This window comes from Oncorhynchus nerka, linkage group LG25, assembly GCF_034236695.1.
Source record: "Oncorhynchus nerka isolate Pitt River linkage group LG25, Oner_Uvic_2.0, whole genome shotgun sequence".
NCBI classification, from domain to species: Eukaryota; Metazoa; Chordata; class Actinopteri; order Salmoniformes; family Salmonidae; genus Oncorhynchus; species Oncorhynchus nerka.
This window is the reverse complement of record NC_088420.1, coordinates 1440326-1454023: the sequence shown is the minus strand read 5'-3', so window position 1 is coordinate 1454023 and position 13698 is coordinate 1440326. Positions and strand designations below refer to the sequence as shown.

Sequence of the window (13698 nt, the reverse complement as noted above, 5' to 3'; positions counted from 1 at the left end):
TCCATTAACCACAGAGAGCCCTCACAACGACAGGGAGACAGACAGGAATACATTTCAGAATGGTGATTAAGAACTTAAAACAAGTCCACCTGGTTTCTACACCCCCTCTCTCTCTCTGCCCATCAGGGATCCAGCTGGTTTCTATGCCCCCCCCCCTCCCTCTCTCTCCCCCATCAGGGATCCACCTGGTTTCTAACCCCTCTCTCTCTGCCCATCAGGGATCCAGCTGGTTTCTACCCCCCTCCCTCCCCATCAGGGATCCACCTGGTTTCTACCCCCGCCTCTCTCTCTCCCCATCAGGGATCCAGCTGGTTTCTACCCCTCTCTCTCTCTGCCCATCAGGGATCCAGCTGGTTTCTACCCCCCTCTCTCTCTCTCTCCCCATCAGGGATCCAGCTGGTTTCTACCCCCATCAGGGATCCACCTGGTTTCTACCCCCCTCTCTCTCTCCCCCATCAGGGATCCACCTGGTTTCTACCCCTCTTCTCTCTCCCCATCAGGGATCCACCTGGTTTCTACCCCTCTTCTCTCCTTCCCATCAGGGATCCACCTGGTTTCTACCCCCCTCCCTCTCTCTCCCCCATCAGGGATCCACCTGGTTTCTACCCCCCTCCCTCCTCTCTCTCTCTCCCCCATCAGGGATCCACCTGGTTTCTACCCCTCCTCCCCCTCTCTCTCCCCATCAGGGATCCACCTGGTTTCTACCCCCTCTCTCTCCCCATCAGGGATCCAGCTAGTTTCTACCCCCCTCCTCTCTCTCCCCATCAGGGATCCAGCTAGTTTCTACCCCCTCCCTCCCCCATCAGGGATCCAGCTGGTTACTAACCCCCTCCCTCTCTCTCTCCCCATCAGGGATCCAGCTGGTTACTAACCCCCTCCCTCTTTCTCCCCATCAGGGATCCAGCTGGTTTCTACCCCCCTCCCTCTCTCTCCCCATCAGGGATCCACCTGGTTTCTACCCCCTCTCTCTCCCCATCAGGGATCCACCTGGTTTCTACCCCCCTCCCTCTTTCTCCCCATCAGGGATCCACCTGGTTTCTACCCCTCTTCTCTCTCCCCATCAGGGATCCACCTGGTTTCTACCCCCTCCTCTCTCTCCCCATCAGGGATCCACCTGGTTTCTAGCCCCTCTTCTCTCTCCCCCATCAGGGATCCACCTGGTTTCTACCCCCCTCCCTCTCTCTCCCCATCAGGGATCCACCTGGTTTCTACCCCTCTTCTCTCTCCCCATCAGGGATCCACCTGGTTTCTACCCCTCCCCCTCCCTCTCTCTCCCCATCAGGGATCCACCTGGTTTCTACCCCCCCCCTCCCTCCCTCCCTCTCTCTCCCCATCAGGGATCAACCTGGTTTCTACCCCCTCTCTCTCTCCCCCATCAGGGATCCACCTGGTTTCTACCCCTCCTCCCCCTCTCTCTCCCCATCAGGGATCCAGCTGGTTTCTACCCCCCTCTCTCTCCCCATCAGGGATCCAGCTGGTTTCTACCCCCCTCCCTCTCTCTCCCCCATCAGGGATCCAGCTGGTTACTAACCCCCTCCCTCTCTCTCCCCCATCAGGGATCCAGCTGGTTACTAACCCCCTCCCTCTCTCTCACCCATGAGGGATCCACCTGGTTTCTACCCCCTCTCTCTCCCCCATCAGGGATCCACCTGGTTTCTACCCCTCCTCCCCCTCTCTCTCCCCCATCAGGGATCCACCTGGTTTCTACCCCCCCCTCCCTCCCTCTCTCTCCCCCATCAGGGATCCAGCTGGTTACTAACCCCCTCCTCTCTCTCACCCATCAGGGATCCACCTGGTTTCTACCCCCTCTCTCTCCCCCATCAGGGATCCACCTGGTTTCTACCCCTCCTCCCCCTCTCTCTCCCCATCAGGGATCCACCTGGTTTCTACCCCCTCCCTCCCTCTCTCTCCCCATCAGGGATCAACCTGGTTTCTACCCCTCTCTCTCTCCTCCATCAGGGATCCACCTGGTTTCTACCCCCCCTCTCTCTCCCCCATCAGGGATCCAGCTGGTTACTAACCCCCTCCTCTCTCTCCCCATCAGGGATCCAGCTGGTTACTAACCCCCTCCCTCTCTCTCCCCATCAGGGATCCACCTGGTTTCTACCCCTCTCTCTCTCTGCCCATCAGGGATCCAGCTGGTTTCTACGCCCCCTCCTCTCTCTCCCCATCAGGGATCCACCTGGTTTCTACCCCCCTCTCTCTCTGCCCATCAGGGATCCAGCTGGTTTCGACCCCCTCCCGCTCTCTCTCCCCATCAGGGATCCAGCTGGTTACTAACCCCCTCTCTCTCTCTCCCCATCAGGGATCCACCTGGTTTCTACCCCTCTTCTCTCTCCCCCATCAGGGATCCACCTGGTTTCTACCCCTCTTCTCTCTCCCCATCAGGGATCCACCTAGTTTCTACCCCCTCTTCTCTCTCCCCCATCAGGGATCCACCTGGTTTCTACCCCCTCTTCTCTCTCCCCCATCAGGGATCCACCTGGTTTCTACCCCCTCCCTCTCTCTCTCCCATCAGGGATCCACCTGGTTTCTACCCCCCTCCCTCCCTCTCTCTCCCCATCAGGGATCAACCTGGTTTCTACCCCCTCTCTCTCTCCCCCATCAGGGATCCACCTGGTTTCTACCCCTCCTCCTCTCTCCCCATCAGGGATCCACCTGGTTTCTACCCCCTCTCTCCCCGCATCAGGGATCCAGCTAGTTTCTACCCCCCTCCCTCTCTCTCCCCATCAGGGATCCAGCTGGTTACTAACCCCCTCCCTCTCTCTCCCCATCAGGGATCCAGCTGGTTACTAACCCCCCTCCCTCTCTCTCCCCATCAGGGATCCAGCTGGTTTCTACCCCCTCCCTCTCTCTCCCCCATCAGGGATCCACCTGGTTTCTACCCCCTCTCTCTCCCCATCAGGGATCCACCTGGTTTCTACCCCCTCCCTCTTTCTCCCCATCAGGGATCCACCTGGTTTCTACCCCTCTTCTCTCTCCCCATCAGGGATCCACCTGGTTTCTACCCCTCCTCTCTCTCCCCATCAGGGATCCACCTGGTTTCTAGCCCCTCTTCTCTCTCCCCATCAGGGACCCACCTGGTTTCTACCCCCTCCCTCTCTCTCTCTCCCCATCAGGGATCCACCTGGTTTCTACCCCCCCTCCCTCTCTCTCTCTCCCCATCAGGGATCCACCTGGTTTCTACCCCCTCTCCCTCCTCTCCCCATCAGGGATCAACCTGGTTTCTACCCCCTCTCTCTCTCCCCATCAGGGATCCACCTGGTTTCTACCCCCTCCTCCCCCTCTCTCTCCCCCCATCAGGGATCCAGCTGGTTTCTACCCCCTCTCTCTCCCCATCAGGGATCCAGCTGGTTACTAACCCCCATCAGGGATCCAGCTGGTTACTAACCCCTCCTCTCTCTCTCCCCATCAGGGATCCAGCTGGTTTCTACCCCCCCTCCTCTCTCTCCCCATCAGGGATCCACCTGGTTTCTACCCCCTCTCTCTCCCCCATCAGGGATCCACCTGGTTTCTACCCCCTCCTCCCCCTCTCTCTCCCCATCAGGGATCCACCTGGTTCGTACCCCCTCCTCTCTCCCCCATCAGGGATCCACCTGGTTTCTACCCCTCCTCCCCCCTCTCTCTCCCCATCAGGGATCCACCTGGTTTCTACCCCCCTCTCTCTCTCCCCATCAGGGATCCACCTGGTTTCTACCCCCTCTCTCCCCATCAGGGATCCAGCTGGTTTCTACCCCCCCTCTCTCTCTCCCCATCAGGGATCCACCTGGTTTCTACCCCTCTCTCTCTCCCCATCAGGGATCCACCTGGTTTCTACCCCTCCTCCCCCCTCTCTCTCCCCATCAGGGATCCACCTGGTTCGTACCCCTCCTCTCTCTCCCCATCAGGGATCCACCTGGTTTCTACCCCTCCTCCCCTCTCTCCCCCATCAGGGATCCACCTGGTTTCTACCCCCCCTCCCTCCTCTCTCTCCCCCATCAGGGATCAACCTGGTTTCTACCCCCCTCTCTCTCTCCCCATCAGGGATCCACCTGGTTTCTACCCCCTCTCTCTCTCCCCCATCAGGGATCCAGCTGGTTACTAACCCCCTCCTCTCTCTCCCCCATCAGGGATCCACCTGGTTTCTACCCCCTCTCTCTCTGCCCATCAGGGATCCAGCTGGTTTCTACGCCCCCTCTCTCTCCCCATCAGGGATCCACCTGGTTTCTACCCCCTCTCTCTCTGCCCATCAGGGATCCAGCTGGTTACTAACCCCCTCTCTCTCTCTCCCCATCAGGGATCCACCTGGTTTCTACCCCTCTTCTCTCCCCATCAGGGATCCACCTGGTTTCTACCCCTCTTCTCTCTCCCCATCAGGGATCCACCTAGTTTCTACCCCCTCTTCTCTCTCCCCATCAGGGATCCACCTGGTTTCTACCCCTCTCTCTCTCCCCATCAGGGATCCACCTGGTTTCTAGCCCCTCTTCTCTCTCCCCATCAGGGATCCACCTGGTTTCTACCCCCTCCCTCTCTCTCTCTCTCTCTCCCCATCAGGGATCCACCTGGTTTCTACCCCCCTCCTCTCTCTCTCTCCCCATCAGGGATCCACCTGGTTTCTACCCCCTCCTCCTCTCCCCATCAGGGATCCACCTGGTTTCTACCCCCTCCTCCCTCTCTCTCCCATCAGGGATCCACCTGGTTTCTACCCCTCCTCTCTCTCCCATCAGGGATCCACCTGGTTTCTAGCCCCTCTTCTCTCTCCCCATCAGGGATCCACCTGGTTTCTACCCCCCCTCCTCCCTCTCCCCATCAGGGATCCACCTGGTTTCTACCCCCCTCCCTCCCTCTCTCTCTCCCCATCAGGGATCCACCTGGTTTCTACCCCCCTCCCTCTCTCTCCCCATCAGGGATCCACCTGGTTTCTACCCCCCTCTCTCTCCCCATCAGGGATCCACCTGGTTTCTACCCCTCTTCTCTCTCCCCCATCAGGGATCCACCTGGTTTCTACCCCCTCTCCCTCTCTCTCCCATCAGGGATCCACCTGGTTTCTACCCCCCCCCCTCCCTCTCTCTTCCCCATCAGGGATCCACCTGGTTTCTACCCCCTCTCTCAACCTGGTTTCTCTCTCTCCCCCATCAGGGATCCACCTGGTTTCTACCCCCTCCTCCCTCTCTCTCCCCATCAGGGATCCACCTGGTTTCTACCCCTCTTCTCTCTCCCCCATCAGGGATCCACCTGGTTTCTACCCCCTCTCTCTCCCCATCAGGGATCCACCTGGTTTCTACCCCTCCCCTCCTCTCTCCCCCATCAGGGATCCACCTGGTTTCTACCCCCCTCCCTCCCTCTCTCTCCCCCCATCAGGGATCAACCTGGTTTCTACCCCCTCTCTCTCTCCCCATCAGGGATCCACCTGGTTTCTACCCCCTCCTCCCCCTCCTCTCCCCCATCAGGGATCCAGCTGGTTTCTACCCCTCTCCCCCCATCAGGGATCCAGCTGGTTACTAACCCCTCCTCTCTCTCTCCCATCAGGGATCCAGCTGGTTTCTACCCCCCTCCCTCTCTCTCCCCATCAGGGATCCACCTGGTTTCTACCCCCCTCTCTCCCCATCAGGGATCCACCTGGTTTCTACCCCTCCTCCCCCTCTCTCCCCCATCAGGGATCCACCTGGTTTCTACCCCCTCCACCTGGTTTCTACCCCCTCTCTCTCCCCATCAGGGATCCAGCTGGTTTCTACCCCCCCTCCCTCTCTCTCCCATCAGGGATCCACCTGGTTTCTACCCCCTCCTCCCCCTCTCTCTCTCCCCATCAGGGATCCAGCTGGTTTCTACCCCCCTCTCTCTCCCCATCAGGGATCCAGCTGGTTACTACCCCCCTCCTCTCTCTCTCCCCATCAGGGATCCAGCTGGTTTCTACCCCCCTCCTCTCTCTCCCCATCAGGGATCCACCTGGTTTCTACCCCCCTCTCTCTCCCATCAGGGATCCACCTGGTTTCTACCCCTCCTCCCCCTCTCTCTCCCCCATCAGGGATCCACCTGGTTTCTACCCCCTCTTCTCTCTCCCCATCAGGGATCCACCTGGTTTCTACCCCCTCCTCCCTCCTTCCCCGTCAGGGATCCACTGGTTTCTACCCCCTCCCTCTCTCTCCCCATCAGGGATCCAGCTGGTTTCTACCCCCCTCCTCTCTCCCCCATCAGGGATCCACCTGGTTTCTACCCCCTCCCTCCCCTCAGGATCTCTCCCCATCAGGGATCCACCTGGTTTCTACCCCCCCTCTCTCTCTCCCCATCAGGGATCCACCTGGTTTCTACCCCCTCCCCTCTCTCTCCCATCAGGGATCCACCTGGTTTCTACCCCCTCTCTCTCCCCATCAGGGATCCACCTGGTTTCTACCCCCTCCTCCCCCCTCTCTCCCCCCCATCAGGGATCCAGCTGGTTTCTACCCCTCTCTCTCCCCCCATCAGGGATCCAGCTGGTTTCTACCCCCCCTCCCATCAGGGATCCAGCTGGTTTCTACCCCCTCTCTTCCCCATCAGGGATCCACCTGGTTTCTACCCCCTCCCTCTCTCTCCCCATCAGGGATCCACCTGGTTTCTACCCCTCTCTCCCCCCATCAGGGATCCACCTGGTTTCTACCCCCCTCCCCCTCTCTGGTTTCTCCCCTCTCTCCCCCCATCAGGGATCCACCTGGTTTCTACCCCCCCTCTCTCTCCCCATCAGGGATCCACCTGGTTTCTACCCCCTCCCTCTCTCTCTCTCCCCCATCAGGGATCCACCTGGTTTCTACCCCCCTCTCTCCTCCCCATCATCAGGGATCCACCTGGTTTCTACCCCTCCTCCCCCTCTCTCTCCCCATCAGGGATCCAGCTGGTTTCTACCCCTCTCTCTCCCCATCAGGGATCCAGCTGGTTTCTAACCCCCCCCTCCCTCCTCTCTCTCCCCCATCAGGGATCCAGCTGGTTTCTACCCCCCCCCATCAGGGATCCACCTGGTTTCCCCTCCTCCTCCCCATCAGGGATCCACCTGGTTTCTACCCCTCCTCCCCTCTCTCCCCCATCAGGGATCCACCTGGTTTCTACCCCCCTCCCTCTCTCTCCCCATCAGGGATCCACCTGGTTTCTACCCCTCCTCTCTCTCCCCATCAGGGATCCACCTGGTTTCTACCCCCCCTCTCTCCCCCATCAGGGATCCACCTGGTTTCTACCCCCTCTCTCAGGGATCCACCTGGTTTCTACCCCCTCCTCCCATCAGGGATCCACCTGGTTTCTACCCCCCCCCATCCACCTCCTCTCCCCCTCCCCCATCAGGGATCCACCTGGTTTCTACCCCCTCCTCTCTCTCTCCCCCCATCAGGGATCCACCTGGTTTCTACCCCCCTCCCTCCCTCTCTCTCCCCATCAGGGATCCACCTGGTTTCTACCCCCCTCTCTCTCTCCCCATCAGGGATCCACCTGGTTTCTACCCCCTCCCTCCAGCTCTCTCCCCCATCAGGGATCCACCTGGTTTCTACCCCCTCTCTCTCTCCCATCAGGGATCCAGCTGGTTTCTAACCCCCTCCCTCTCTCTCCCCATCAGGGATCCACCTGGTTTCTACCCCCCCTCTCCCTCTCCCCATCAGGGATCCAGCTGGTTTCTACCCCCTCTCTCTCCCCCATCAGGGATCCACCTGGTTTCTACCCCCTCCCCTCTCTCCACCTCCCCCTTCTCTCTCCCATCAGGGATCCACCTGGTTTCTACCCCCTCCTCTCTCTCCCCCCATCAGGGATCCACCTGGTTTCTAGCCCCTCTTCTCTCCCATCAGGGATCCACCTGGTTTCTACCCCCTCCCTCTCTCTCTCCCCATCAGGGATCCACCTGGTTTCTACCCCCCTCCTCTCTCCCCATCAGGGATCCACCTGGTTTCTACCCCCTCCTCCTCTCCCATCAGGGATCCACCTGGTTTCTACCCCCCTCCTCCCTCTCTCTCCCCATCAGGGATCCACCTGGTTTCTACCCCCCTCCTCTCTCTCCCCATCAGGGATCCACCTGGTTTCTAGCCCCTCTTCTCTCTCCCCCATCAGGGATCCACCTGGTTTCTACCCCCTCCCCTCCCTCTCCCCATCAGGGATCCACCTGGTTTCTACCCCCCTCCCTCCTCTCTCTCCCCATCAGGGATCCACCTGGTTTCTACCCCCCTCTCTCTCCCCATCAGGGATCCACCTGGTTTCTACCCCCTCTCTCTCTCCCCCATCAGGGATCCACCTGGTTTCTACCCCCTCTTCTCTCTCCCCCATCAGGGATCCACCTGGTTTCTACCCCTCTTCTCTCTCCCCCATCAGGGATCCACCTGGTTTCTACCCCCTCCCCTCCCTCTTCCCCATCAGGGATCCACCTGGTTTCTACCCCCCTCCCTCCCTCTCTCTCCCCATCAGGGATCAACCTGGTTTCTACCCCCTCTCTCTCTCCCCATCAGGGATCCACCTGGTTTCTACCCCCTCCCTCCCTCTCTCCCCCCATCAGGGATCCACCTGGTTTCTACCCCCTCTTCTCTCTCCCCCATCAGGGATCCACCTGGTTTCTACCCCCTCTTCTCTCTCCCCATCAGGGATCCACCTGGTTTCTACCCCTCCCCTCCCTCTCTCTCCCCATCAGGGATCCACCTGGTTTCTACCCCCCCTCCCTCCCTCTCTCTACCCCCCCTCCCCATCAGGGATCAACCTGGTTTCTACCCCCTCTCTCTCCCCATCAGGGATCCACCTGGTTTCTACCCCTCCTCCCCCTCTCTCCCCCATCAGGGATCCAGCTGGTTTCTACCCCCTCTCTCTCCCCATCAGGGATCCAGCTGGTTACTAACCCCCTCCCTCTCTCTCTCCCCATCAGGGATCCAGCTGGTTTCTACCCCCTCCCTCTCTCTCCCCATCAGGGATCCACCTGGTTTCTACCCCCTCTCTCTCCCCCATCAGGGATCCACCTGGTTTCTACCCCCTCCTCCCCCTCTCTCTCCCCCATCAGGGATCCACCTGGTTCTACCCCTCCTCTCTCCCCATCAGGGATCCACCTGGTTTCTACCCCTCCTCCCCCTCTCTCTCCCCATCAGGGATCCACCTGGTTTCTACCCCTCCTCCCTCTCTCTCCCCATCAGGGATCCAGCTGGTTTCTACCCCTCCTCCCCCCTCTCCCCCCATCAGGGATCCAGCTGGTTTCTAACCCCCTCTCTCTCCCCATCAGGGATCCAGCTGGTTTCTACCCCCTCCCTCTCTCTCCCCATCAGGGATCCACCTGGTTTCTACCCCCTCCCTCTCTCCCCCCATCAGGGATCCACCTGGTTTCTACCCCCTCTCTCTCCCCATCAGGGATCCACCTGGTTTCTACCCCCTCCTCCCCATCAGGGATCCACCTGGTTTCTACCCCTCTCTCTCCTCCCCATCAGGGATCCACCTGGTTTCTACCCCCCCCCCTCCTCTCTCTTCCCCATCAGGGATCCACCTGGTTTCTACCCCCTCCCTCCTCTCTCTCCCCATCAGGGATCAACCTGGTTTCTACCCCCCTCTCTCTCCCCATCAGGGATCCACCTGGTTTCTACCCCCCTCTTCTCTCTCCCCATCAGGGATCCACCTGGTTTCTACCCCTCTCTCTCTCTCCCCATCAGGGATCCACCTGGTTTCTACCCCTCCCCTCCCTCTCTCTCCCCATCAGGGATCAACCTGGTTTCTACCCCCTCTCTCTCTCCCCATCAGGGATCCACCTGGTTTCTACCCCCTCCTCCCCCTCTCTCTCTCCCCATCAGGGATCCAGCTGGTTTCTACCCCCTCTCTCCCCCATCAGGGATCCAGCTGGTTACTAACCCCCTCCCTCTCTCTCTCCCCATCAGGGATCCAGCTGGTTTCTACCCCCTCCCTCTCTCCCCCATCAGGGATCCACCTGGTTTCTACCCCCCTCTCTCTCCCCCATCAGGGATCCACCTGGTTTCTACCCCCTCCTCCCCCTCTCTCTCCCCCATCAGGGATCCACCTGGTTCGTACCCCCTCCTCTCTCTCCCCATCAGGGATCCACCTGGTTTCTACCCCTCCTCCCCCTCTCTCTCCCCATCAGGGATCCAGCTGGTTTCTACCCCCTCCCTCTCTCCCCCATCAGGGATCCACCTGGTTTCTACCCCCTCTCTCTCCCCATCAGGGATCCACCTGGTTTCTACCCCTCCTCCCCCTCTCTCTCCCCCATCAGGGATCCACCTGGTTCGTACCCTCCTCTCTCTCCCCCATCAGGGATCCACCTGGTTTCTACCCCTCCTCCCCCTCTCTCTCCCCATCAGGGATCCACCTGGTTCGTACCCCCCCTCTCTCTCTCTACCCCATCAGGGATCCACCTGGTTTCTACCCCCTCTCTCTCTCCCCATCAGGGATCCAGCTGGTTTCTACCCCCCTCTCTCTCCCCCATCAGGGATCCAGCTGGTTTCTACCCCCCCCTCTCTCTCCCCCATCAGGGATCCATCTGGTTACAACCCCCTCTCCCTCTCCCCATCAGGGATCCATCTGGTTAAACTCCCCCTCCCTCTCTCTACCCCATCAGGGATCCACCTGGTTTCTACCCCCTCTCTCTCTCCCCATCAGGGATCCAGCTGGTTTCTACCCCCCTCTCTCCCCCATCAGGGATCCAGCTGGTTTCTACCCCCCTCTCTCTCCCCATCAGGGATCCATCTGGTTACAACCCCCCTCTCCCCATCAGGGATCCATCTGGTTAAACTCCCCTCCTCTCTCTACCCCATCAGGGATCCAGCTGGTTTCTACCCCCCTCCCTCTCTCACCCCCATCAGGGATCCAGCTGGTTTCTACCCCCCTCTCTCCCCATCAGGGATCCATCTGGTTTCTACCCCCTCTCTCTCTCTCCCCCATCAGGGATCCAGCTGGTTTCTACCTCCCCCTCTCTCTCTCCCCATCAGGGATCCACCTGGTTTCTACCCCTCTCTCTCTCTGCCCATCAGGGATCCACCTGGTTTCTACCCCCCTCCCTCTCCCCCATCAGGGATCCAGCTGGTTAAACTCCCCCTCCCTCTCTCTACCCCATCAGGGATCCAGCTGGTTTCTACCCCCTCCCTCTCTCACCCCCATCAGGGATCCAGCTGGTTTCTACCCCCCTCTCTCCCCATCAGGGATCCATCTGGTTTCTACCCCCTCTCTCTCTCTCCCCCATCAGGGATCCAGCTGGTTTCTACCTCCCCCTCTCTCTCCCCCATCAGGGATCCACCTGGTTTCTACCCCCTCTCTCTCTCTGCCCATCAGGGATCCACCTGGTTTCTACCCCTCTCTCTCTGCCCATCAGGGATCCACCTGGTTTCTACCCCCCTCTCTCTCTCTCCCCCTCTCTCTCTCCCCATCAGGGATCCAGCTGGTTTCTACCCCCCACTCTCTCTCCCCATCAGGGATCCAGCTGGTTTCTACCCCTCTCTCTCTCTGCCCATCAGGGATCCACCTGGTTTCTACCCCCCTCTCTCTCTCTCTCCCCATCAGGGATCCACCTGGTTTCTACCCCTCTCTCTCTCTCCCCATCAGGGATCCACCTGGTTTCTAACCCCCTCTCTCTCCTCATCAGGGATCCACCTGGTTTCTACCCCCTCCTCTCTCTCCCCATCAGGGATCCACCTGGTTTCTACCCCCCTCTCTCCCCATCAGGGATCCAGCTGGTTTCTACCCCTCTCTCTGCCCATCAGGGATCCAGCTGGTTTCTACCCCCCTCTCTCTGCCCATCAGGGATCCAGCTGGTTTCTACCCCCCTCTCTCTCTCTGCCCATCAGGGATCCAGCTGGTTTCTACCCCCCTCCCTCTCTCTCCCCATCAGGGATCCAGCTGGTTTCTACCCCCCTCTCTCTCTCCCCCATCAGGGATCCACTTGGTTTCTACCCCTCTCTCTCTCCCCATCAGGGATCCACTTGGTTTCTACCCCTCTTCTCTCTCCCCCATCAGGGATCCACATGGTTTCTACCCCCCTCTCTCTCTCTCTGCCCATCAGGGATCCACCTGGTTTCTACCCCCTCTTCTCTCTCCCCATCAGGGATCCACCTGGTTTCTACCCCCTCTCTCTCTCCCCATCAGGGATCCACCTGGTTTCTACCCCCTCTCTCTCCCCCATCAGGGATCCACCTGGTTTCTACCCCCTCTCTCTCTCTCCCCCATCAGGGATCCACCTGGTTCGTACCTCTCCCCCATCAGGGATCCACCTGGTTTCTACCCCCCCCTCTCTCCCCATCAGGGATCCAGCTGGTTTCTACCCCCCTCTCTCTCTCCCCATCAGGGATCCAGCTGGTTTCTATCCCCCCCTCTCTCTCCCCATCAGGGATCCAGCTGGTTACTACCCCGCCCCCTCTCTCCCCATCAGGGATCCAGCTGGTTTCTACCCCTCTCTCTCTCTGCCCATCAGGGGTCCACCTGGTTTCTACCCCTCTCTCTCTCCCCCATCAGGGATCCACCTGGTTTCTACCCCACCCCCTCTCTCTCTCCCCCCCATCAGGGATCCACCTGGTTTCTACCCCTCTCTCTCTCCCATCAGGGATCCATCAGATCCGTTGTAGCAGTAGTTGTGTAGTTGTGTGTAGTTGTGTGTAGTTGTAGCAGTAGTTGTGTGTGGTTGTAGCAGTAGTTGTAGCAGTAGTTGTGTGTAGTTGTTGTGTGTAGTTGTAGTATTAGTTGTGTGTAGTTGTAGTATTAGTTGTGTGTAGTTGTGTGTAGTTGTAGCAGTAGTTGTGTGTGGTTGTAGCAGTAGTTGTGTGTAGTTGTAGCAGTAGTTGTGTGTAGTTGTAGCAGTAGTTGTGTGTAGTTGTGTGTAGTTGTAGTATTAGTTGTGTGTAGTTGTAGTATTAGTTGTGTGTAGTTGTGTGTAGTTGTTGTGTGTAGTTGTAGCAGTAGTTGTGTGTGGTTGTAGCAGTAGTTGTGTGTAGTTGTTGTGTGTAGTTGTGTGTGGTTGTAGTATTAGTTGTGTGTAGTTGTTGTGTGTAGTTGTGTGTGGTTGTAGTATTAGTTGTGTATAGTTGTAGCAGTAGTTGTGTGTGGTTGTAGCAGTAGTTGTGTGTAGTTGTAGCAGTAGTTGTGTGTAGTTGTGTTACCTGTTAGTAGATCCGTTGTAGCAGTAGTTGGGGAGGAAATCGTAGTTGAGTTCCCAGAAGACATGGAGTGTGATGCGTCCATAGGGGGCGGAGACATTGTGATTGGCCTCCCGGAACATGGCGTCCATACTGTCCAGCGTCAGGAACTTAGACAGCAACTTGTGGGTCATACGGTTGATGTTCATCAGACCTTCTAGTTCCTGTTACAAGGAGGAGGAGAAGACAGCTTGTGGGTCATACGGTTGATGTTCATCAGACCTTCTAGTTCCTGTTACAAGGAGAAGACAGTTTGTGGGTCATACGGTTGATGTTCATCAGACCTTCTAGTTCCTGCTACAAGGAGAAGACAGTTTGTGGGTCATACGGTTGATGTTCATCAGACCTTCTAGTTCCTGTTACAAGGAGGAGGAGAAGACAGCTTGTGGGTCATACGGATGATGTCCAATCAGACCTTCTCGTTCCTGTTACACAGTGGACAGTCAATAAATAACACAGACACACTTAAAGCAGGTCGTACCACGATGGATGTGAGGTCCTCGCTCTCGAAGCGGTTGATGGCCAGCTCCAGAGACTTGTAGAGAGCAGCGGACACTCTCTGGGTGATCAGACGATTCAGGTCTATGGAACGACCCAGCAGCTAGAGAGAGGA

General features: G+C 58.5%; 1 protein-coding gene across 1 annotated transcript in view; it reads right to left on the bottom strand.

The window, feature by feature from the left end:
* LOC115126695 (cytoplasmic FMR1-interacting protein 1 homolog) overlaps positions 1 to 13698 on the bottom strand; it is a 129604-nt gene that overhangs the window by 46046 nt on the left and 69860 nt on the right. The window contains 2 exon segments of the mRNA XM_065009462.1: positions 13050 to 13249; positions 13567 to 13686. Coding sequence (XP_064865534.1) covers positions 13050 to 13249; positions 13567 to 13686 — 320 coding nt within the window.